Source organism: Acomys minous (genome assembly GCF_964271855.1).
Source record: "Acomys minous genome assembly, chromosome: 6".
Lineage (NCBI taxonomy): Eukaryota > Metazoa > Chordata > Mammalia > Rodentia > Muridae > Acomys > Acomys minous.
This window is the reverse complement of record NC_140487.1, coordinates 93,237,560-93,261,048: the sequence shown is the minus strand read 5'-3', so window position 1 is coordinate 93,261,048 and position 23,489 is coordinate 93,237,560. Positions and strand designations below refer to the sequence as shown.

The window sequence follows — 23,489 nt, the reverse complement described above, 5'->3', positions numbered from 1 at the left end:
AAGGTCACCTGCACTGAGCAGGTGGAAGCAAGAGGACCAGAGTTAAGGGTCAGATTGGGTTACAGAGAGAGTTTGAGGCTAGCCTGTCTCAAGCAAAACAATAGTTTAGAAATATTATTTTTAATTTTTATATTTGCTATGTCATTGATATGTCTAATATTTTAATTTTTAAAAAAATTATTTATTGTATTTATTGCATAAGAGTGCTTTATCTGCAGAAGAGGGCATCAGATCACATTATAGATGTTCGTGAGCCACCAGGTGGTTGCTGGGAATTGAACTCAGGACCTCTGGAAGAGCAGGCGGTACCCTTAACCACTGAGCCATTTTTCCACCCCGTGTAATATTTTTCTAAGTTTGTTGTCTGCCTTGAGCTTTGTGGCTTATCCTGTCATATTTAGGTTTTGTTTTTGTTTTTGTTCTTGTTTGTTTTTTTGAGACCGGGGTTCTCTGTGTATTCCTGGCTGTCCTGGAACTTGATGTGTAAACCAGGCTGGCCTCAAACTCACAGAGACCCACCTGCTTCTGTCTCCCAAGTGCTGGAGTAAAGGCATGTGCTGCCACCGCTTGGCTTTATTTACATTTCAATACATTTTATCATGATGCCTTTTCTTCCCTTCCCTTAGATTTCTGCTCACATTTATGGTGCGTAGAGTGAGCTTCTGTAACTGCTGGAAGATGTCAGCCATCAGCTCCAGACTCCCGCCCCTAGCTGCCAGCTCATTCTTACTTGGATGCTAGGTTCACATTTCCCAGTTGTCATGGCCCCTCTGAGTCTTCCTTCATCCTCTCCCTCTCGTATCTGTGTCTTCCTCAGTGCTCCTGATTCTACAGAAGACTCAGCCTCCCTCAGACGCCAGGGCCGCACACCACAGTCATGTCTACCCCCTTTGCTCTCCTTTCCTCACGTCCTGTAGCTGACCTATGAGCAGTCATGTCCGGCTGCTTTCAAGCTACATCTAGACGCTGACCTCCTCTCCCTTCCCTCCACCCAATGAACACAGCGTGACTAACAACACCTTGGACGCAGTAGTCACTTGGCCTTTCCTCTTGCCCCTTTCGTCTGTTCTGCATATAGTAACAGAGGAAGGGTGGAAGGGCTTTGTTTTTGAGGCAGGGTCTTACTATTTAGCCCTGGCTGGCCTGGGATTCAGAGATCTGGCTGTCTCTGCCTTCAGAGAGTTGATATTGAAGGCATACAACTATGCCTTGGCCTATAATGAACTTTAAACATATTAAACAGACAAAAATAAAAAAGAAACCTCCTGGTTCTGGTGAGGTGAAGGGGCTTGCCACCAAGCCTGATCTCCAGATCCAAAATGGTAGGAGGAGAGAGTGACTTTCACAAATTGTTCTCTGACCTACACACAGACACACAGACACACAGACACACACACACACACACACACACACAGACACACACACACACACACACACACACACACACCTACCTAAATATACATATAAAATAAATAAAAAACGTAATAAATTTTATTAGAAAATCATGGAGACTGGATAATGCCGCCATAAAGTACTTGCTGTGCAAACATGAATCCCAGCTGCTTGCTTGCCACCCAGCCTAGCATAATTTGCAAGCTACACGCCAATAAGAGATCCTGTCTCAAAAAAACCAAGTGGATGTTTCTTGAGGAATGACATCTGAATTGATCTCTAGCTCCTTGTACATTTGTGCATGTGTGCATACACATGTACACACACACACACACACACACACACACACACACACACACACACACGTCTAACCCAAAGCATACCCTATTATTTCTCTGTAAAAGATCCTCCAGTGGATTTTCATTATGCTCAGGATAGAAATCCTGGGGAGGTGGGGGCAGAAGCAGGTAGATCTCAGAGTTCAAGGCCAGCCTGGTCTACAAAGTGAGTTCCAGAACAACCAGGGCTACACAGAGAAACCCTGTCTCAAAAACTAAAGCAAACCAACCAACCAAAGAAACACACACACACACACGCACGCACGCACGCACGCACGCACATACACACACAAACTCCTTATGATGGACTAAGAAGTCTCCCAGCAGTGCAACGCCCACAGCCATTTTCTCTCCCTCCACTTGCTGTCTCCTCCATCACCCTTGTAGGTTTTTTTTTTCTTTTCCTTTGTTTAAGATTTATTTATTTATTTTTGTATGATCGGGCGTCTTGTCTTCGTGTATGTCTCTACTTCGCCTGTTGTGCCCAGTGCCTCCAGGAGCCAGGAAAGGGCACAATATCTCTGAAACTGGAGTTGTGAATGGCTGTGAGCCACCATGTGAGTGTGGGGCATAGGACCTGAATCTTCTGCAAGAACAGGGGCTCTCAACCGCTGAGCCACCTTTCCAGGCCCAGACCCTGGTGTCTTATTGCTTCATAGACTCAGTCTTATATTCACGCTTCAGGGACTTTGACCTTGCAGACCTTCAGCCTGGAGTGCCACATGGCTTACTTTACATTAGTCATTACATCATAGAATCATCTCTGAAGTAAGCTTCCTCCCTTACCCTGCCTCGTTTTGCTTCAAAACATTTGTTCCTGTCTGACATATTGCATATATTTTTAATTTTACACACCCCCACCTCACCCCAATACAGAGAGAGAGAGAGAGAGAGAGAGAGAGAGAGAGAGAGAGAGAGAGAGAGAGAGAGTGTTTCCACTACACTGGGGATTGAATGGAAGACACTCATACTGAGCAAGTGCCCTACCAATAAACTATATGCCCAGTGCTTTTTGTATTTTCTATTTTAAGACAATGCTTCATCAAGCTGCTGAGGATAACCTTGAACTTGTGATTTCAGGCCTGAGTCTCTAGATAGCTGAGATAACAGACCTGTGATGCCAGACCTAGAACATTTATATAATTTTAATTTTACCCTTCCTTCCCTGAAATGTAAATTCCATAGAGTTAGACGCATTGGTACTTGGTAGGTGCGTGTTTAATAAGAAGTTGTTAAATAAATGTACACTGTGTGGTATAATGTCTGCATATAGGTGTATTTGCTACATAAATAGATACCTATGGAAATGTTTGTATGTGGGACTTGCAATAATGACATTGAATTTTGTGTAGGTAAGATAGCTTCTGTAAATTCCTTGCCAAGAGCATCTTTGTATGTATGTCTATGTGGGCTGTCTGTGAGTGCACGTGCTTGTGTGCATGCTGTGGATGTTAGCTTGTATACACATATGTCTATTTCAGGACAAATGGGGAGCTGAGACACCTGAGCATGTTCCCCTAGGAAAAGAACCAGCATCACCGTGGCCTTCACTTTCCGCCTTCTGTATCCACACAACAAATACACCTTTGTACCTTTGGGTGGCTCCCTAGATGGAGCCACTTTCCAAATGTGACATTTCAAGCTGATCCAGGCTGGGTGCTCAGATAAAGATGACTGCAAGGTTCAGAGGGGAACCTAGGGCTGGTGGGGTTGGACAGCCTCTTGCTCATACAAGGCATCTCAATGGCAAAGATTCGGTCCTTGAGATGTCTTTCTTGGAGAAAGTGACTGCAAAAGAATGCGACCTCAGTGCCATGTAGTGGGGGCATGCCTTGGATTGACTGTGTGCCTTAGCCTGGCACTCTTCTTTCCCTAAGTCTGCAAGGGGGTTTGTGATTCTTGGCTTGCTTGCTTTTTGGAGATTTGTGAGACTAAAAGAGGCAACGGCAGTGAATGTGTAACGGTGAGAGTGATGGCTTTATGTCTACGAAGCATAGTAGGGTTTTAAGTTACCACTCATCAGAGCAAATGCCCCGTGGGGAATCCAGCTCTGGACTCTGCTCCAGAGAAATGCAATGGTGCGGGCTGAATAGATACGTGTGTGAGTAAGTCAGTGGATGTGCATGTGAGTAGGTGTCCAGGGAATTCAATGATATAGCCAATGGACTGGGCCCTCACGAAGACTAACTTGTTTATTTTGAGGCAGGATCTCATGTAGTCCAGGCTGGCCTCGAACTTGCTCTGTAGCTGAGGATGACCTTGAACTCCTGATCTTCCTGCCTCCATGGCCGAGTGCTGAGATGAAAACAAAAACAAACAAACAAAAAAAACCCAAAAAGAACAAACGGGCTTCATGCCCAGCTAAGACTAACATTTTTGAGCCCACAGTACCCAAGGCTGTATTGGGAAGGCTTCTCTTAGTGCTCAGCAACCCCAGGTTAGCCCTCCTGTTGGTGCCCTTTTCTGGATCTGGAAACTGAATGAGAGTCAGAGCAGTTGGGTGAGGTAAAGTGGGCATTGAGGTGCTAGACTGGGGCTGACGTCTCTCCCAGGATAGCAGTCACCAGCCATGCCTCACGCTCCTTCTCCTTCTCACCTGCAGGCAGATGCCGCCATGCAGCACTATGGGGTGAATGGCTACTCTCTACACGCTATGAACTCACTCAGTGCCATGTACAACCTGCATCAGCAGGCAGCCCAGCAGGCCCAGCACGCCCCTGACTACCGGCCATCAGTGCATGCGCTTACACTGGCTGAGCGCCTAGCTGGTAAGGGCCCTGGGGATCTGGCCATGGGGGCAAGACACTGGGCCACGAAAAAGGAGCCTATGGAAGGCAGAAGGGGAAGGGGGGGGTGTGTGTCAGCAGTGTATTCTAGGTACCTCAGAGAGCCCTTGGTTACTTAGTGACATAGATGACAAGTTAAAATCTGTGCTACGCCGGCTTTGGCGGCACATTTGTACAACATCTGTGCAAGTACCTGCAGAATACCGCTTGCTTGCCAGCTGGGTCCTGGGGCTGCCGCAGCCTTCAGTTTCTTATAACAAGCCTTCAAAGGAGGTGTTCATTAGATGTGGAGACTCAGGGAGCAGGTACAGGGCTAGCCCAGGGAATTCTCACTGGGAAGTCACTGGAAGAGCCCAAGAGGAGACTGGACATAGGAAGACACAGATAGTGATGGCGCTCATGGCCAGGCCACTGTGTGGCTCTTCCTTGCCCCTTCTCTTCTTCTCTCTCCATAGACAAAGAAACTGAGGCTCAGTTCAGACTTGTTGTTAGCTGTCTGCCGTTCACCTTTCTTCTCGAGACCTAAGCTTCATCTAGTGACAGTGGTAGCGCTCAGGCAGCTGGCAGGCTGTGTGATGTTTTCAGCAAAGCATGGCTATGCTTGCAAGGCACTAGCGCTCAAAGCCCAACGCGAGTCCCAAGCACGAGAGAGAGAGAGAGAGAGAGAGAGAGAGAGAGAGAGAGAGAGAGAGAGAGAGAGAGGGCAGTAGCTGGTCCTCTCAGTTGGTTTCTGTGCCAATGTTTCTGTGGCCATGATGAAATATTGGAGAGAAACAATTTAACAAGAGAAAAAGACTTATTTTTGGATCACACTTTTATGAGTTTTGAACCCTGGTTGACTGGCTCCATTTGCTGTGAGATTGTATCATGACATCATGTCAGAGTGCATGTCACAGCAAAGCCGCTCACCTCATGGAAGGCAGAGAGCAGAGAGGGGAGAAGGCGCCTCATGGACAAGATGTACCCCCCAGAGGCCTGCTTCCTCCACCGTAGCCTTATCCCCCGCCAGTCCACGCAGCCATGAGTCCATCAATGGATGGATTTCGATAAGGTTGATAAGGTTGATAAGGTTAGCAGCTTCATGGTCAAATCACCTTTTCCTAGTGCCACCAGCTGGGGACAAAATGCTTAACATGTGAGCTTTCAGCCCATTTTATATCCAAAAGTAGCAATGGGCATGAGAAGGAGTGAATGACACAGACAGTGGGCTTGGTTTCCTTGGAAACGATGCCACTCAGTCCACGATGTCCCAGTCCAAGCCTATCCTGATGCATTGTGGGGCCATGCCCATGCCAGGTGGTTGTAAGGGACTTCCTAGGAGTCCTTGAAAACCAAGTGTCTACAGAGCCACGGATGAGAAGGCATGCTGACCAGAGTCAGTGGTGGGACAGCTCAGGGCAGCATGATGGGATGGTGAAGAAAGGAAAGCTTTTACAGGCCAGGGGGCAGGAACATTCAAAAGGCACTATAAGAGGCAAGGCGCAGGAATGAGAGAGGGTCTGAGGGCCATGCCTGCCTTGGGGTACCAGTCCGGCAGGGAGGATATGGCAGCCAGTCCTACTCCTTTAGACCTTGCCAGGCCTCTAAGCAACTGAGTCCTTGGTCACCTTTCTTAGGTCAGTGTAGACACGGTGTGTCCACTGTGGTGGTGGTCAGTGCGGACCTGGCCCAGCCATGGCTATGTCCCTAGTTTGGAATGAATCCCCTTTGCCCAATGGGAGAGTGACATCTAGCTCAAGAGCTGTATTATAGAGAGGGTTTAGGACAGAGGCTCATGCCCACTGATAGGAGCAGAGGAACTTGGGGGTTTGGCCCACTTCCAAATTGGCAACTTTTAAGAAGGAAAATAGCCTAGTAGAGCATTCTTACAGAAATTTTAACCTTCCGTGGCAGATGCTGCACTAGGGAGCCTGGTCTCCCCTTGATCACCCCACTCCTCGTGGAGCTAGCAGTAGGAGGCTGAGCTGATCTCTCTCTACCAGAGTGGATGTGCTAAGTGGCTCCTACTCCCTCTCCTGCCCAAGGGGAACACTTGAGATTTCAGGTCTGCTTGGGCTAGGATTGGGACAAGTTATTGAAAAGGTCCCTCTTTTAATTGGAGAAGTACCCCCCAAAGTCTGGGGTTTCCTGTACATTTTCCATTTTGGGTTTTGTTGGAAGCTTTCCAAGCACCAGAGTACAAGAGGAGGAGTCTGTGGTACTGTTCAGAGGCAAAAGCAACGTGCGTTCCCTCCAGCATTGACGTGGCCCATTTTTGTGTGATGGGAACTTACAGCCCAGATCCCAGTCAGGCGGAAGGGAAAAAGAACTAGACTCTGGCCTTGGGGAGATACCTTCCCGGCTGCTTTCCACGTTACCAAGCGCAGAGGCAGCCTGCGAGGGTCAAGGCTGAGTGCAATAAGCCTTTCCCATGTGCTGAGGGCCCTACCAGGGCCAAGCTTTCTGCTTAGGAAATGAGACTAGGAATCTCATGTCTTTCCATCAGAGACATATAGACCAGGGAAGAGAATGAGAGTTAATGTGAAAGATAGAGAAGCAGTGTACCCAGTCCGACTTCCCCTAAACTGTCCTCGAGACGAGCGTCAGCTGACAAGCTGGCTTTTCACGGCTAAGGGTCAGTATTCTAGTGCTAGGATGTCTTAATATCCAGAACCTAAGGACCACAGGGTACCAGAATCATCAAGACATGCATTTTTAGATCATTAGCATCATGCCACCTCAGAATATTATAGAATCTTTTTTTTTTCTTTTCTTTTCTTTTCTTTTTTTTTTCTTTTTTGTTTTTTTTTGAGACAAGGTCTCTCTGTGTAGCCTTGGCTGTCCTAGACTCAATTTGTAGACCAGGCTGGCCTCGAACTCACAGCGATCCACCAGCCTCTGCCTCCCAAGTGCTGGGATTAAAGGCGTGCGCCACCACGCCCGTTCCCCCCCCCCCCCTTTTAAAGATAGGATTCCACTGTATAGCTCAGGCTAGTCTTGGACTTGCAAGCCTCCTGGCCTCAGTCTCCTGAGTACTAGGATTGCAAGTATGTGTTTTCATTCTTGGCCTAGTACGTTGAGACTTTAAGGATCTTGGGGGTATTACCTATCTTCACACTGTTAATGCCAGCCAGATCAGGAGGACAACCCCCCAACACACCCACATGCCTGACAGCCACTCTTGCAGCTGAATTAGTCTCCTGTAGTTCTGAAAGTGGAGGTTGACAGAAAGGTTTTCAATAGCAGCCAGTGGCTGATTTCCAAGGTCCAGGGGTCAGCTCTGACAGCTGTTTGGGTGTCCAAAGTGGGTCAGGGCAGAATCAGATTCGAAGCTTATTTCCCGTAATTAAATGGGCCCCCTCTGCTTGCCCTCCAACGGCTGTACATTTCAAGACATCATCTTGGAGGCCCGCTATGGTTCCCAGCACCGCAAACAACGTCGTAGTCGCACGGCATTCACAGCCCAGCAGCTCGAGGCCCTGGAAAAGACCTTCCAGAAGACTCATTACCCAGACGTGGTGATGCGTGAGAGGCTGGCCATGTGTACCAATCTGCCTGAGGCTCGTGTGCAGGTAGGGTCCAAGCTCTCCCAACTGTAGCTTGCAGACGAGCATAGCCGTGTATCTGGCGTCCAGTTGCCTCAGAGCTGGGGTTTGCTTGGGTGGTGAGAGATACATGTCTACTTCTGTCATGCCTATTTAGAAAGGATGGATGGGGTTGGGTGAGGGAGGTTTATCACCTAAAACCTCTCCTAGGGAAGCAGAGTACACGTTTTCCTCATCTGACTGCTCTTCTCCATGGCCCTCCCAGGTGTGGTTCAAGAACCGCAGGGCCAAGTTCCGGAAGAAGCAGCGCAGCCTGCAGAAGGAGCAGCTCCAGAAGCAGAAGGAGGCGGAGGGTTCCCACGGAGAAGGCAAGATGGAGGCCCCAGCCTCAGACACACAGCTGGAGGCTGAACAGCCTCCCAGTCTGCCCAGCGGTGACCCCCCTGCTGAGCTCCAGCTGAGCCTGTCAGAGCAGTCAGCCAGCGAGTCAGCCCCCGAAGATCAGCCTGACCGTGATGAGGACTCCAGAGCTGGGACAGAGGAGCCCAAAGCTGAAAAGAGCCCTGGATCTGAGAGCAAGGTGCTGGGCTGCAAGAGGGGCAGCCCTAAGGCAGGTGAGGCTTTGGGGTGGTGTGTGTGTGTGTGTGTGTGTGTGTGTGTGTGTGCATGTGCGTGCTATAGGCAGGGTGGGATCATTGGTTAGGGAATCCAGTCTCCCCCCCCCCCCCCCCCCCCCCCCCCCGTGTAGTGTGCTACAGGCAGAGTGGGTGGTACCATTGGTCAGGGAACCTAGTATAGTAGGCCTGCGTATGTGACGTGGATCAGAACAGATAGTCACACGCTGACATTCAGGAGCATGAGCAGTAAAGCATGACCGGCTATGGCAGACCTCTGACCCTCTTTGCCCTTTAGTTGCTGAGTCATAGAAGGCCTAGATAAGTGGTTCCAGGAGGCTGGAGAGGGAGCAGGTGAGAGGCTGGCTAAATCTTCTTCACCATTTCTCGATTATTTCAGCTATTCCAATATTTTGACAGCCAGTACAGACATAGCGGTGTATGCTGGGTGAACGCTGCACTGGTACTCGAGGTTCCCATGTACAGCAGATTTATTTCACCCTGGTCCAAACTTCTCTTAGGACCTGGGCCCATGCTTTTTCATCTCAGGGATCTGGTTCATTAGGAGCTGTTGTGGAGCAGGCATCTGCTGAGAGGGTCTAGAGGATGCTCTATGTATGTATGTATGTATGTATGTATGTATGTATGTATGTATGTATGTATATAGATAGGGTCTCACTATGTAGCTCTAGCTAACCTGGAGCTTCCTATGTAGACCAGGCTGGCCTTGAATGGACAGAGGTCCACCTGCCTCTGCCTCTGGAGAGCTGGGATTAATGATGCGCACCACCACTCTTGGCCCGGGGTTGGTTCTTTTTAGGCCTAGGCATATTGATCTCTTCTCCACAGAGCTGCTCTGGGCTGGAGCCCCTACCCCTAACCATGGCTAAGAAGGAACAGAAGAGCTCTGGCATGGGGTATATTCAGACACGAACCCTAAGCTAGGCAAGGAGGGTATAGGGACTGTGAGCTGAGGGCTGCAGGGAGAAGACGAGGAGTCCTGGGTATTCCTTGAAAAGATTAAGGGGTTTCCCCCAGGAACTCAGGCATGGATGCCCAGGGAGAGGAGCCTCGGTAGCGTCACCAAGTCTCTCCCAACCAAATTCTGAGGGTCACTTCAGAGGATGCTTTGCCTGACATGGTATGGTGATGGTTCTGGCCAGGCTCTCTTCGCTGCAGGACCAAGGGGGATAGGAGGGAGCCTCTCCTCCAAGGCCGATCCACCTGTTCTGAGTACCTGTTTCTTGTTCTCTGCAGATTCCCCAGGCAGCCTGGCCGTCGCTCCGGCAGCCCCAGGGGGCGGCCTCCTGGGCCCCTCCCACTCCTACTCCTCGTCCCCACTCAGCCTCTTTCGGCTACAGGAGCAGTTCCGCCAGCACATGGCAGCCACCAACAATCTGGTGCACTACTCGTCTTTTGAAGTGGGAGGCCCAGCGCCTGCTGCGGCTGCTGCGGTGCCCTACCTAGGCGTCAACATGGCCCCACTGAGCTCCCTGCACTGCCAGTCCTACTATCAATCCCTGTCGGCGGCGGCTGCCGCCCACCAGGGTGTGTGGGGGTCCCCATTGCTGCCGGCGCCCCCTACAGGCCTGGCACCCGCCTCAGCCGCCCTGAACAGTAAAACCACCAGCATCGAAAACCTTCGCCTCCGGGCCAAGCAGCACGCTGCCTCCCTGGGACTTGATACGCTCCCAAACTGACTGTCTGGTTTCCATCCCGACCATGGTCTCGGGTGTTCCCCCATCTCGGTCCCATGGTTACTCCCGGAAGGCTCTCCAAGTTCTCCAAGAACTAACTTTGGGAGCCCAAGGATGATGCTGCGGGGCCTGGCGTCCTCTCTCCTTGTCTCCTTTCTTCAGAGTCTCAGCTCTGAGTGAAACCCACACACCCTCTGCATGGCCCTGCTTGGACCCCCCCCCCCCCCCCGTGAAGGTCAAATGGGGAGGAGGTGGACAACTGGCTAGATCCCCACCTCAGTTATGCCTCCTCCCTCCTGGCCCTCCCCTCCCTAGTAAGTTGATGTGTGGAATGTGAGATATAAATATAAATATATAAAACTATATTTTCAGGCATTGCCTGCCCCAGGCCCCTTTACCTGCTCTGCTCTCATCACATTGCCACTGCTAACCCTGCCTCTGAAATTCACTCCAGAGTGCTCCCCCCTCTCCCTCCCTCCCCGCCCTCTCTCTCCCTGTCCCTTCTCTTGACTTCCTCCCAGATTCACTGCCTTTGTCTTGATCCCTGTCCCCTGCCTACCCACATCTGACTGCTGGGCCTTCCTTCGGCCTCTGGTCTCTTCCTTTGGTGCTGGCTGTATTAGTGTCTGGTACTCCCCAAGGAGTATTTTGTTTGGGGCTGTGGTTTTTGGTTTTAGTTGTTTTGTTCCTTCCTGTTTCTCTTCCGCCCCGCTTGCCCATCTCCTCCCTTAACCTGAACCCTCTCTAGGCTGCTCTTCCATCCTATGCCCTGAAATTCAGCAAAAGTTCTACTTGGAGACCCTGGAGCAACAGGCAGATGTCTCCCCCCCCCCCATAGCATCTCCCCGATATTAGGAGGTGCTTACAGCCGCCTTGTCTTCTCTTTCCTTAGCTTGGGAGTACCAGCTCCCCAGATTGTAGAGGGGTGTGTGGCAGTATTGACCTGGCAGGCTGCAGGGTTCTAGGGTTCCTTATCAGTGAGTGAAACCATAGGGCCACATGTGATCTCAGGGTGTGTTGGCTTCCTGTCCCATAGGCAGCTGTGGGAGGAGGAGCTTCTGTCTAGGTAGTCCCTGGCTTGGGAAGGGCTGTTCTTATGTGTCTAGGCAACCCTGCTCTGCAGACTTCGGTTCAGGGTGGTAGGAGATGGGCAAGCCCAGTGCTTTCTGGGATGGTCTTGTCTGGATAAGATGACTTATAAGGTTCTGTTCATTCCTAACCACGCAGTGTTCTGTGCCCACGACCTTGCAGGGCAGAGGCTTTAAATAAATTTAACAATAACAACGGCAGCCCAAACACTCAGAGAAGCCAATGTGTAAGCTAGAACAACAGTCCTGCTGTCCTGCTGAGGAACGGTGGTGAGTCCTGCACACCTGAAGCTCTCTGTGAATACTGCCTCAGTTTCCCAGTTAATGTGACAGCTCCTTTCTAGGTTAGACAATCTAGATTTGTTCCTATTTTTCTTGAGTTCCAGTGCTAGCCTTAGGGGCTACTCCATTTCCATGCCTATGGGGGCGGGATGACTTGGATAGATTCCTGGTTTATGATTCCCCACCGAACCCTCACCCCCACACTTAATGGGTGACCTGGCATGGCTGGCCTAAAGAGCTAATAGCGGCCACCTTAGTAACATCAGCATGGGGTCAGTTTGAGGAGAAGGCTTTGGCCAGTAAAAAGTGGGGAAGAGAATAAGCTGAGCTGGGAAAAGCACGAAGGCAAATAGGAGAGGTGAGCTTGAATGGGCCATTGAACAGCAGGTGACTGGCCTCGGGAGAGGGCTGGCAGGCAGAAAGGCCTAGAATGCAGCCTAGCATTCCCACTTCCATGCATGAAGCACCAAAGGCAGGCAGGGAGGGTCTCTGAATACGGGGCATCCTCCTGGGGTCTGGAGTCTGGAAGGTGAGTCCAAAGCTGTGCAAACATCCGAGGTGGAGAGCCTCGGCCAGGCGGACGAAAAGTTAGCAAATCCTTAGGGACACAGAGGGGTTCTGGGGGGAGTTGTCCGTGGCCCATGGTTAGCCAACTGTTCAGGAAATTATGCTTCTGAAATATCTCATCTGCGACCAGGCACAAGGCTGAAACGGTGTGTCTGTTTCTGGGTGCAAGTTACTGTCACTGGGGCTAGGGATCTAACATTTCTAGGCGTTAGCAATTTTCCCAGAAGCCTCCACAACCTCCTAAAGAGCAAGGCCCCCTCCTGGAGTGTATTCTGTCGTGGCAGAAGCCAGGCCTACCTCAGGCTTTCAACAGCCTCCCCCTTAGATCTTAGTCAGTAGTTCCCTCGCTCTGCTGGAAGACACAGGTGGGTTTTACCCTCAGGTATCTCAAGGTAATTTAGGGTCCCAGACTCAGATACTCAAAGCAGCTGAAAGAGAATGGGTTGGGGGAGAGAGAGAGAGAGAGAGAGAGAGAGAGAGAGAGAGAGAGAGAGAGAGAGAACCACGCCCCTTTGGGAGGACTAGCTGGCATAATTCTTCGGAGGAATTAGAGGGTGTGAGCATGGCCAGGCTCACCTACCTGACACTGATGCCTGATTCTCTCTCAGGCCTGCTGGTCACTTAGGACAGAGAACCCGAGGATCAAACCCTTACAAGCCCTTCTAGGAAAAGACCGGAACCTCTCTGCTCCTTCCTGTTTGAAGTCTCCTTTGCCCTGCTTCCTCACTTCCCTAGAGCATGATGGTCCAGGGGCCTGGCTACCCACCTCTACGTGGAGGCTGACTGGCCATCTGGACTGCTTTCCAAACCAGCTGTCTTGTGACCGTTTGTGCTTAGAGGTTGTACCGGCCTGTGGCAAAACCACCGTGTATTGTATTTATTTATTCTGTTAGTTGAAGAAACAAAACTCAAAGCCACTTGCTTTCCCTTGTCCTGCCCGCCCCCCCACCCCCACCCTGGCCCCCCTGCGTAGTACAGCATGATGCTCCGTCCTGTGTATCTGTCAGTCTTTTGGCCTTACTTCCTGTGACTTTGTGATCTGTTCTTTGTCCTAATTGGCTAATAAAAGAGAACCTGGCAGCACAGCCCTTGAGCCATATTCATTCCCAGAGATGCCTACAGTGGACTGAGTAGGTGGTGTTTCAGTGTCTTGCTGTAGCTGATGGGATACAATGCAGGCCTGTTTTGTGACAACTGGCTTCTCTGCTGGTCTTGGGACACTCTCCGCGACTCTTACTTGTCTGTAGCTGGTGTGCCACTTTGGAGAAGTCACTGGGAACAGAGAGTATGGTATAGCTCTATCTTTTCTGGGCTTTTCGGGGGGTGGGGGGGGGCTCACCCAAGCACAGGTGGCAGGGCAACCTGGGGCAGGAGAAGCCTGGGGAATGGTTCTGCAAGACAGAGAGGCAGGGATAATACGTGGCTGGCACCTCAAGCAAGCCGGAATCGAAGCTGAATACTAGGAAAGCACGTTTGAATCTCTAGGCGTGGTGGCCACACCTGTAATGCCAGCACTTGAGAGGTGGAGGCAGGGGACACTGAAGGCCAGCTACACACGCTACTTGAGACCTCGTCTTAAAAACAAAATTGACTTTGCATCTGGTTATTTTGGTGTGTGGTGCTTTTTATTTATTTATTTGCAAGAGTTTTAAAAAAAATATTAAAGTTTATAAAATTAACAACAACAACAACAATAATAAAGCCAGAGCTGTTCTCCAGTGGAACAGGGGCCTTCAAGTGGAGAGAGTTCTTTGTCATTAGAGGTGGGCATTCAAGGAACGGAGGGGGGTTGCTGCAGTGCTAAGGTCATGTGTGTATACGCTGTTGGAAGTCCATACGAAAGAATGAGGATCAAGGGGCTGGAGAGATGGCTCAGAGGTTAAGAGCACTGACTGCTCTTCCAAAGGTTATGAGTTCAATTCCCAGCAACCACATGGTGGCTCACAACCATCTATAACAAAATCTGGTGCTCTCTTCTGGCCTGCAGGCAGAATGCTATATACATAATAAATAAATAAATAAATATTTAAGGAAAAAAAAAAAAAAGAATGAGGATCTGTGCCGTGAGCTCAAGGGCCTGCTGGCATTTGTGTATTTCCACATCAACAGGAAAGAGTGATAGACAGGAGACAGGTGACAGTTGCAGAAAAAGTGCACGGTTCAGAAGTTTGTCTTGTGAAATCTTGGTTTTTTTCTACTTATTTCAAGAAAAGACAAAGCCGGGCACAGTGGCATATGGCTTTAATCCAAGCACTCTGGAGGCAGAGGCAAGTGCATCTCTGTGAGTTCAAAGCCAGCCTAGTCTACATAGTGAGCTCCAAGATAGCCAAGACTACAGAGAGACCCTGTCTCAAAAACAACAAAAGAGAACCAGAAATCTCCAGTCTCTGGCCCTCATACTGGCCCTACCTACCTTCCTTCTCCAAGTTACAGAGTGTCTGCAAAGGGACCCTTTGCGAGGAGGAGTTGAGCTGTATGGAGCTGGGGTTGGGGATTTTAGACATTCCTCTTTCAGGCTTTCTTGGTAGATCCCCAGCAGGCCTGAGGAGTTTGAAATGGGCTATCTTCTTTATTTTCCCCGGGTGGGTCCTTGCCTCCCTACCTCCCAGGTCATTGTGACCCTAGGAGCTGAATTCCTTTCCCAAGTGGGGCTGAGGATTAGGACATAAAGCATCCCTCTTCACCTCCCTGACAGATCAAATGTCTCCCCACAGCTCCCACAGCTCCCACCTGGGCCTTGAGTCACCCAGTGCTTCCTACATGCCTCCTCAGCTCTGAGGGGCACCCCTTCCCTGGCACATAGGTTGTCTGGTAACATTGCAGTTCAAATCCTTCCCTCGTTCTCTCAGCGTTGGCTGGGCACCTGCCGGATGCCTAGTCCCATGCTAGATGCTGGATACAGAGAAACAAGCATTAAAAACACGCCCTGATAATCACAGCACGGGACCATTGAGGCACCACGGAAACAGAGACCGTCCTTAGGTCAGCATGGGAGGTCAGGACGGTACTTCAGGAGAAGGACATAACCTGAGCCCCATATGTCAGGGGTTTCTCAGGAGCCCAAGAGGGCAGGGTCCTGGGAGAGGCACAATCTGTCCAAGATGCAGGACTGGGTCCTGAGTTCAGGAAAAGCCAGGTGGGATGTGAGGACAGTGGGCTTGGTGTCGATGGATGAGGCTAGAAAGGGAAACAAAAAGCTGGGCTTGCTGTTGCACACTGTGATCTCAGTATGTGGGGGGAGGAGGCCAAAGAGGATCCTAGGTTCCAGGCCAGCCTGGTGTACAGTGAGACCCTGCCTCAACAACAACAACAACAACAACAGAAAAAATCTAGAAGACAAACAATGAAAGGAAACCAAGTTTAGAGTCAAGCCTTAGGGTTAGAGCCTGGGACTTTGAACACTGGGTAAGCAGAGTGATTGAACTTGTATTCTAGTAATTTGCCTGTTCCTCATCGGCTGTGCATGGTGGGTCATAACGTGCTCGCTAGATGAAGCGAGACCAGAGGGGAGGCCATGGTTATGTCCTGATGAGACAGTAGCATCAATCTGGCCTACAAGAGGCGGGAAGGAGAAGGCCTGGCTGATTAATGAGATTTGGGAGGTAAAATCACCAGGGTGACAGCAGGACGGGGGTGGGGTGGGCAAGGGTGCTCCTAGGTCTTTGGCTCAGCTACAGGCTACATGGTTGTCCTACTCTGCCGGACCTGGCATGCGTGTAGGAGCCTTCTGCCTACTTCTGGGAAGATGGTGGTGTGGGCTCTGCTGTTGGTATGGAGCTGATTCAACACGCTCTTCCTGCTATGCATCCTTTAAGCAAGACCCTCTAACCCTGACACAACTCTGTGAGGTAGATATTACTATCATCCCCATTTGATATATGGAGAAACAGAGGTACGATGTGATCACATAGCTTGCCCAGGGCCACCAGGCGGCAATGCTCACCTGAGGTCAACACCCAGCTAACCTTGAAATCCATACTCTGAACGCTGGTGGCTGCCAATACAGAGATGGCCGCCAGAGCCAGCCACGTGACTAAATGAAATGAGACAGAGAAGTTGAAGGTTGGGACCCCCCGAGGATTGCTGGTTGTGATACGGCCAGGGCAAGCTGACTAGAGTTGCTGTTTGCGCTCTCTCTCTCTCTCTCTCTCTCTCTCTCTCACATTCTCCTCAGCTTCCTCATCTGTTGAATGGGAGCTGTTAACCATGTCTAGCCTGCTTCCTAGGAGACTCAGAGGAGGTAAAGAGCAAGAAAGCATTTGATGAAACAGAAGCCAAGCAGTAGTGTGCCCCCCATAGTATTAGAGGAGAGTAAGTGGGCAAGTTAGGAGGCTTCCTCAAGGTCTGACCTGGAGTTTCCCTTTTCCTGGTCCTGGTGGAGGGAGGGGGGGGGCTGATAGGGCCTGGAGATGGACCTCCTTTAGGGCTGGGGAACCCTTCCCCATCTCTTTCCCACAGAGCTGCCCTGGGCTAGAGCCCCCCCCCCCTAATCTTTCATTCTCCTTTCGCTTCTGGGAAAGCCGATTAGGAGGCGGCCTCCTGCCCGCCCCCCTGACAAGTTTGTCTGAACTTCCAACAAAGGCTCTTAGAAGGCTGGAGAGGGAGGGCTGGGGCACAGGGAACCTGACACCACTGGCCTGGGATCACCCCAGCGGCCTAGCAGGTTGCACTGTGGCTCTGCCCACCCTGTGGTGAGCAGGAATGTGCCTCCGAGGGGGCCGCGGTGGGGGTAGGGCTGCAAAGGAGCTCTTCACCTGAGAACCCCTCACTGTTGACTAAGAAGGCAGCACGGGCCCGGCCACTAACTAGGCGAGCAGTCAGGGACCGCGAGCATTTTAATACACACCTTCTAACTACACACACACACATCCACACTGCCCCCCCAACCCCCTTCACCCCGTGATATGTTGACGTTCAAATCGAGCCAGAACTCTCTGGGTATCTCTCTGTGTTTCACATTCATGTATGCATACACCCCCTACACACACACACACACACACACACACACACACACACACACACCATGCAGTCTGCCATCTAGACACTTTGCACACCTGCTTCATCCCCAGAAATGTATTCTTCCCGCTTCACTCACAGGCAGACAGCCTCCTGAATGCTCAGAGGTAGGTGTGAGGTCCTTCTCTAGAGAGAGAGGGGCCAGTTTGGGTCCACAGTCCCTTAGTGATTGTTGCCATGAACTTGGGAAGATGTTGCCCTGGTTCCCATGGGAGGTCCTACGCCAGCCCCATTGCCATTTGTACACCCACAGCCACTTCCACACACCCATCCAAGGGGTGTGTCCAGCAGCTTCCTCTCTGGGGCCTATCTTCACAGGTCTGGATGGGGCGTCACAAAGGGTCCTGGGCTCAGAGGTCTCATGACATTCAGATGTGGTTGCTTGAATTCCTTGTTTGTCTGCTTACTAAGAGTTTACAGATTTGTTGTTCGTGTGTGTGTGTGATGGTGTACACACGCTCTGGTGTACATCGAGAAGCCCGGTGGCAACTTTTCAGGCATTGCTTCGCTTCTCTCCCACATGTGTTTTGAGGCAAGGCCTCTTGTTTCTGCCACTGTGCCACAGTTGTGAGCTTCTGGCTGATCTCTTTGTTTCTGTCTTCCATCTTGCCAGAGGAGGGCTGGGATTATTGACAGGAATCACCACGTCCAGGCATTGAACTCAGGCCTCAGAGCTTGCATGCTTTACCCACTGATGCATCCTGCCCCTCACCCACCACCTTGTTTTAGACAAGCTCTCACTATGTGGTCCTGCCTGGCCCGGAAAGCACCAGGTAGTCTCTTGAATTTATGGAGACCCTCCTGCTTTGCCTCCCATGGCCTACACTGAAATCCTCCTTTGTTTTTTTTTTTAAAACAGGGCCGAGCATCTTTATTTTATAAGGGTCCCACAGACTATGTGGTTGCTCCATCATCACTATATCCCTCAGGGGACTCACTAGGCTTCCAGGAGCCCTTGGGCTTTTCTCAGTTACTCAAATGCCTTCATTTCCCCTTCCAGCTGGGGCTCTCCCCTCCACTCCAACACCATGCTAAGGGCCTACTCTACTGAGCCACTTGGGGCTCAGGGTCCTCATCTGTAAAATGGGGCTAATGACAGTGCCAGCACCAGGCTTCCTTGTGATCACTAAATGCGATGACAGCTGCAAAACAGCGCAAGCGCGCCATTCAGTAACTGCTCCGTGAAGGCTCCTCAATTGCTTGTCTACTCTTATAAGTGCTGGTAAGCAAAAACAGCCTTGGCCCAGCATTTTGTCTCACGGGGGAAAACAGAAAATGGCAAACTAACCACCCTGCATGTAGATGCGGAGTGAGCAGCCAGGTGGAGGAGAAGTACACACAGGCCTTATAGCATGCAGGAGAGGCAGTCTGGGGCTAGAATCTGGGGGTGATCTGGGACAGGTCACAACTCTGTTAGAGGTCAGAACCGAGCTCAATTTGGTGCTGCTGCGGTGAGCTCCCCCTGTGGCTGGTCCATTTCTGTGGACCATTTAAGAAGCTTCTCGGGGAGAGGTTTATCAATGGCTCAGCAATTAGGAGGGCCTGGGTTTGATTCCCAGCACCAGCATGGTGGCTCACAGCTGGCTGTAGTAGTGGCTTCTGTCTCAGGGGATGCAAACCCTCTTCTGGCTTCTGCAGGCATACATGTGGTGTGCACAAACATAGACGCAGGCAAAGCACCTACCCATAAAATAAAATAAAAAGCATCCAAAAAGAAGCTGCCAGGTTTCTGTGAATTTGTTTCCTTGCTTGTAAACAAAACAAAACAAAACAAAACAAACCGGGGAGCTCTCCACTGACACCCCTGACCTGCCCCCCCACCCCCCACCCCGTTTGTGAGAACCCAGAGAACTGATCATGGAAATGAAGGATTAAGCTGCCCACTGTCACTAAGGACTCTAAAGGACTCTAAGCCTCACTCTGGGGTACCCCTCTCCACCCCCTCCTCCCGCCTTCCAGGCCAGGGAAGTTGTGCAGCTCTCTACCCTGCCTCCAGCTGTGGGGAAACTGCTACCTCAGCCCGGGATCCCTTCCAAGACAAGTCTGGAACAACAAAGGTTACAGGAGCCGTATTTCCTCCTGGGGCCTGACCGCCCAGTGGCTCCTTTATCTTGGCAAGCAAGTTGAAGAGCTGTTCATGGAAAGAGCTCGTGTGGGGCGTGTGTGTGGGTGCGTGTGAGCCTGAGCGTGTGGGCACAAAGCTGCCCATTGTTGCTGTCCCTACCTGAATGGGCTGATAAGGCCTGTAAGTTTGGGTCCTTCACAGGCCACTCTGATCACCCCCCCAAGGCTGGTCCTTACAGCACGAGCTGGGCAGCCAGGAGGGATAGGAGGCATTCTTTCTTAACTAAGAGGAGAAGAACTGGAAACTGGAGCCACAGCGCTTCAGGAAAAGAAAAAAAAAAATCCAGGTTAACAGAGGTGGATGAATGACAACAGGGAGAGATGAAAGAGGGATTCCTTTCTTTTAGAAGGGGCAGGGCACGCCTCAACCCTAAGGCCTCTTCCGGGCCCACACGGACCTCAGGAGGCAAGGCCTTCAAGGAGTGAAAGGTTCGCCCTTGATAAGCCATTTAGAGAAAGACTCACTGTGCAGCAGAAGACTAGCCTGGTTCCAGGGCTGCCAACTACTGACAAGGACTCCATGTCTGTTGTGAGTCTGGCTTGGACTCGAACAGCTTTTTGACCCTGACTTAAGTCCCCTTGACTGGGTTGGCTGGAAACTGGAGACATGCTGGCAGGACTCTGGAGTGGCTGGAACTGTCCACACAGTCGTCTCGCCTGCTTTTTATCTTCCTTTCCCTGCCATCAGCTACCAGAGGATGGACAGCTGGGGCTGTGTTGCCTGCTAGAGAATCAGGTCTGTTGGTCAGCTGAGGAATCCTAAGTCAGATCCTCAGAATGGACATCTTCAGAGCTCTCTCTTTGGCCCTAATCCAGGGAAGAGTCACCAATAATCCATGCCTAACCACAAGCCTAAAGAGGTGGGGACCACCACCTTCTACCTTCTTGGACAGCCTGCTTCAGGAAGTTCCTTCACACTGAGCTGAAACCTACCCACACAGTAGCCTTCTTTATTGGGGTTGACCTGCTCCAGTCCAAGCACCACGCAGAACATGTCTATACACACTATTTGGGGGCAGACACGCCACAGACTGTACCAGAGGGCCTCTCACACACTCACTGCATCCTTTCCCGCGAGGCTTTGATTCTGATGCTTTTTTTTTTCCTCCCGAGGAAACAAATTCACTCTTCAGATCCCTCACCCCAAGGAATACTGCCGATGGGTGTGAGATGGTGCCCCCTCCTTCTCCTGCTCTTCGTGGCTACTTATGTGCAGTTCTTGTTCACTACCCAGGTGAAACTCCAAGAGCAGGGCTTGGCCTGGCACAGGTCCTGGTTCAGAGTTGGTGTCCAGCCAACACCGAACTTGTTGAACTAAATTGGAATAACTATGTGAGGGACAACCCATGTCCAGGTGAACCTGGTACCTGTACGGCCCTGTCCTGGCTTCGCAGTATGGTCTTGGGTAGGTCCTGGCTTGTCATGGGCCTCTGGTTTGGGGGTAGAGGTTGGACAGCGCGATCTCCACTTGCCTCAGACAGACTTGGCTTCCAAGTGTCTTGCTGAATTTCTTTTCCTTCATTGTTCTATCTACAATCTCTGACCGTGCTGGGTACTCCCAGGGGTGGATATAAATGGGGCTTAGAGGTACATATGCGACTAAAGCCCCAGCAGTGATTTTGACAGGCTAAAGGAGTCTCAAAGGATGGCACTCGAGGACAAGTGAGTCTGTCTGTCCCTTTTCTGACCCGCCTCTGTAGTGGCCTTCTTAAGTGATGGGGCTGGGCCTAAGGCAGAGGTCATATCACAGTGTCCATCCCTTTCTGAGGACAGGGCCTTATCCTAACACAGGCTTTTAGCTTTCTCCTTTTAGTCCCAATCATCAGTGTCTACTGTTAAGGGACCACACATCGGTCTGCAAGGTGTATAGGAGTGGGCTCAGTGAACTAAGAGTTATGGAGCACCATTCATTCACTGGCCGGATGCAGCCCATGTCCTGGTAAGTTAGCAGTGAGCAGATGGAGGGCCCTGATGCTCACATGCCTTTGTATTAAAAAGGATTCAGACGAGCAGATGAGCAAAGAAATGTATACATCTTGGGTGCTCATTGGGAGACAGAGGCATTGAGTTTGAGTTAAACCTGGGCTACATAGCGAGACCTCATCTCAAAGGGAAAACACAAGAATATAAAGATATTAAAGCAGCATGCGAGGTCAGGGCTTAGCCCAAGAGACAGGCAGAACGATTAGACCGATAGTTAGAGATGAACAAACAGATCATCACCAGCCAGGTAAACAGACAGTGGGGGAAGAGGCTGGTCCAGGCCTGCAGGCAGGACAGATAGAATGGAGAAGGGAGGCAGGACCTATTAAGCTGATGACTCCAGGCCCTAATCCCGTGCCAGGCCCATGCGGGCAGTGTGTGTGTAGGGGGAGGGGAGCACCCCCCGCTGGGGTGTAATTTCACGCTGAAGGGCCTGATGGGGCATCCCATGGACTGATCCTTTCTGGATCAGAAAACCCACTTCCCTTTGTCGCATGCAGGGCGATTAGCGCCTTAACCCTTTGTGCACTGGCTCACGGCCAGTTCTGCGCCCCCCCCCTTGTCTCAAACCCTTGGGCGGGGGGGGGGCAGGGGGGGGACCTAGCCCAGAGCCCTTCTTTCCTTCCAGCCTGGCTAACTAACTCCTGGATCTGGTCCTGTATGCCTGTATGGGCGTGTAGGAAGGATGAAGCTTCCTGAGTAAGGAAGGGTGGATTCTAAGACAGTTTCTCTGCCCTTCCCAGCCCCCCTCACTTCTCTGACACTCAGCTTCCTCTGACTGCTGTTGTCTTAGACCAGCAAGCTGGTCACCCCATATGCAGGGTCTTTCATTTTGATTTAGTGTGTGTGTGTGTGCGCGCGTGCGTGCGTGCGTGCGTGCGTGCGTGCGTGCGTGTGTGTGTGTGCATGCCATGGTGCACACGTGGAGGCCAAAGGACAGTTTGTGGGAGCTTTTCTATCACGTGGGCCTGGGGGTGGGGTGGGGTGGGGGATCAAACTCAGGTTATCAGGCTTTGCAGCAAATCCCTTTCCCTACTATGAAATCTCATTGGCCCTGTAGGTGCCTCTTATAGCTCAGTCTGGTCTGCACTCCTTCAGGAAGTCTGGAGCCCAGTCTCCTCTGCTTTACTCAAAGGCAGGAAACACAGGCCCACAGCCTTCTCACACACCTTGCACTGGGGAACTCACTACCTCCCAGGCAATAAAGCCAGACTCTTCTACTCTCAGTGACTCTCACTGGGAGTGAGTGAACATTGACCCTAGAGAGGTCAAGCCCCGTGAATACTCACAGGCCGCGTGGCAGTAACATCCCACAGATACCCCTGGCCCATTCTTCTAATAGCGACATCCCAGGACTAAGTGGGCCCTCACATTCAGCAGCCTGCGTTTATGCCCTCTTTTGCTGATGGCCTCCTCTTTGTGCCTCTGCCCAAAGACCCACCAGGAAGTGGCCTCACCTTCAGCTCTGAACTCATGGCTTGTACCTTTCCCAGGGTGACTTCAGCATATCCAGGGGGCCGCTCCCCTAGCTTGGGGGAGAAAGGGCAGGGACCAGACTTGGCCTCCTTTAAGCTCACTGGGTCTCTAAAACCCCAGCCCCATTAAAAGAAAGCCCCTAAATGTTATTTACACTTCGGAGTCTTAAAAACCATTAACAAAAGCCACTTAATTCAATTATCTTCCCGGCTGGCTCGGTTCTCAGCACTGAGCACTGGCCTCCCCTTGCCACCCCTCCCCACACCCCCCCCACTGTCATTGTGTCGGGCTAATGAGGTAAACTGAAGCGAGCCCTGTCCCCCCTGACAGGTTTATGAGAATTTAATAAAGCGTGGCCGGGACCAAATGAGTTGCCTCAGCCTTGGAGAGCTCATTGTCTTCAGCGTCAGCGTTTTTTGACTCAAGCTGCCCCCCTCCCCCGCCCCAGCTCTTGCCTGGCTCAGCCAGAACCCGAACCCTTAGTACCTCCCTAGGTGAACCCAAAGTCCTGTGTGCCTGGCAGGGACTGGTGAGACCCTGCAGGGGCAGAGCACCCATGCCAGTCCCTAAGAAGGGCAGAAAGCGAATCTGTCCGTGTCCCT

The 23,489-nt window shown here is 51.2% G+C and overlaps 1 protein-coding gene across 1 annotated transcript; it reads left to right on the top strand.

Moving 5' to 3' along the window:
* Window positions 1-4,344: 4,344 nt before the first annotated feature.
* On the top strand, window positions 4,345-10,549 carry DMBX1 (diencephalon/mesencephalon homeobox 1; the record flags this gene model as incomplete). Its single annotated transcript, XM_084785909.1, has 4 exons — window positions 4,345-4,498; window positions 7,889-8,067; window positions 8,306-8,654; window positions 9,912-10,549. 4 exons carry the CDS (start codon window positions 4,345-4,347, stop codon window positions 10,352-10,354), a joined length of 1,125 nt encoding a protein of 374 aa, XP_084642035.1. The 3' UTR covers window positions 10,355-10,549.
* Between the last annotated feature and the right edge of the window lie 12,940 nt (window positions 10,550-23,489).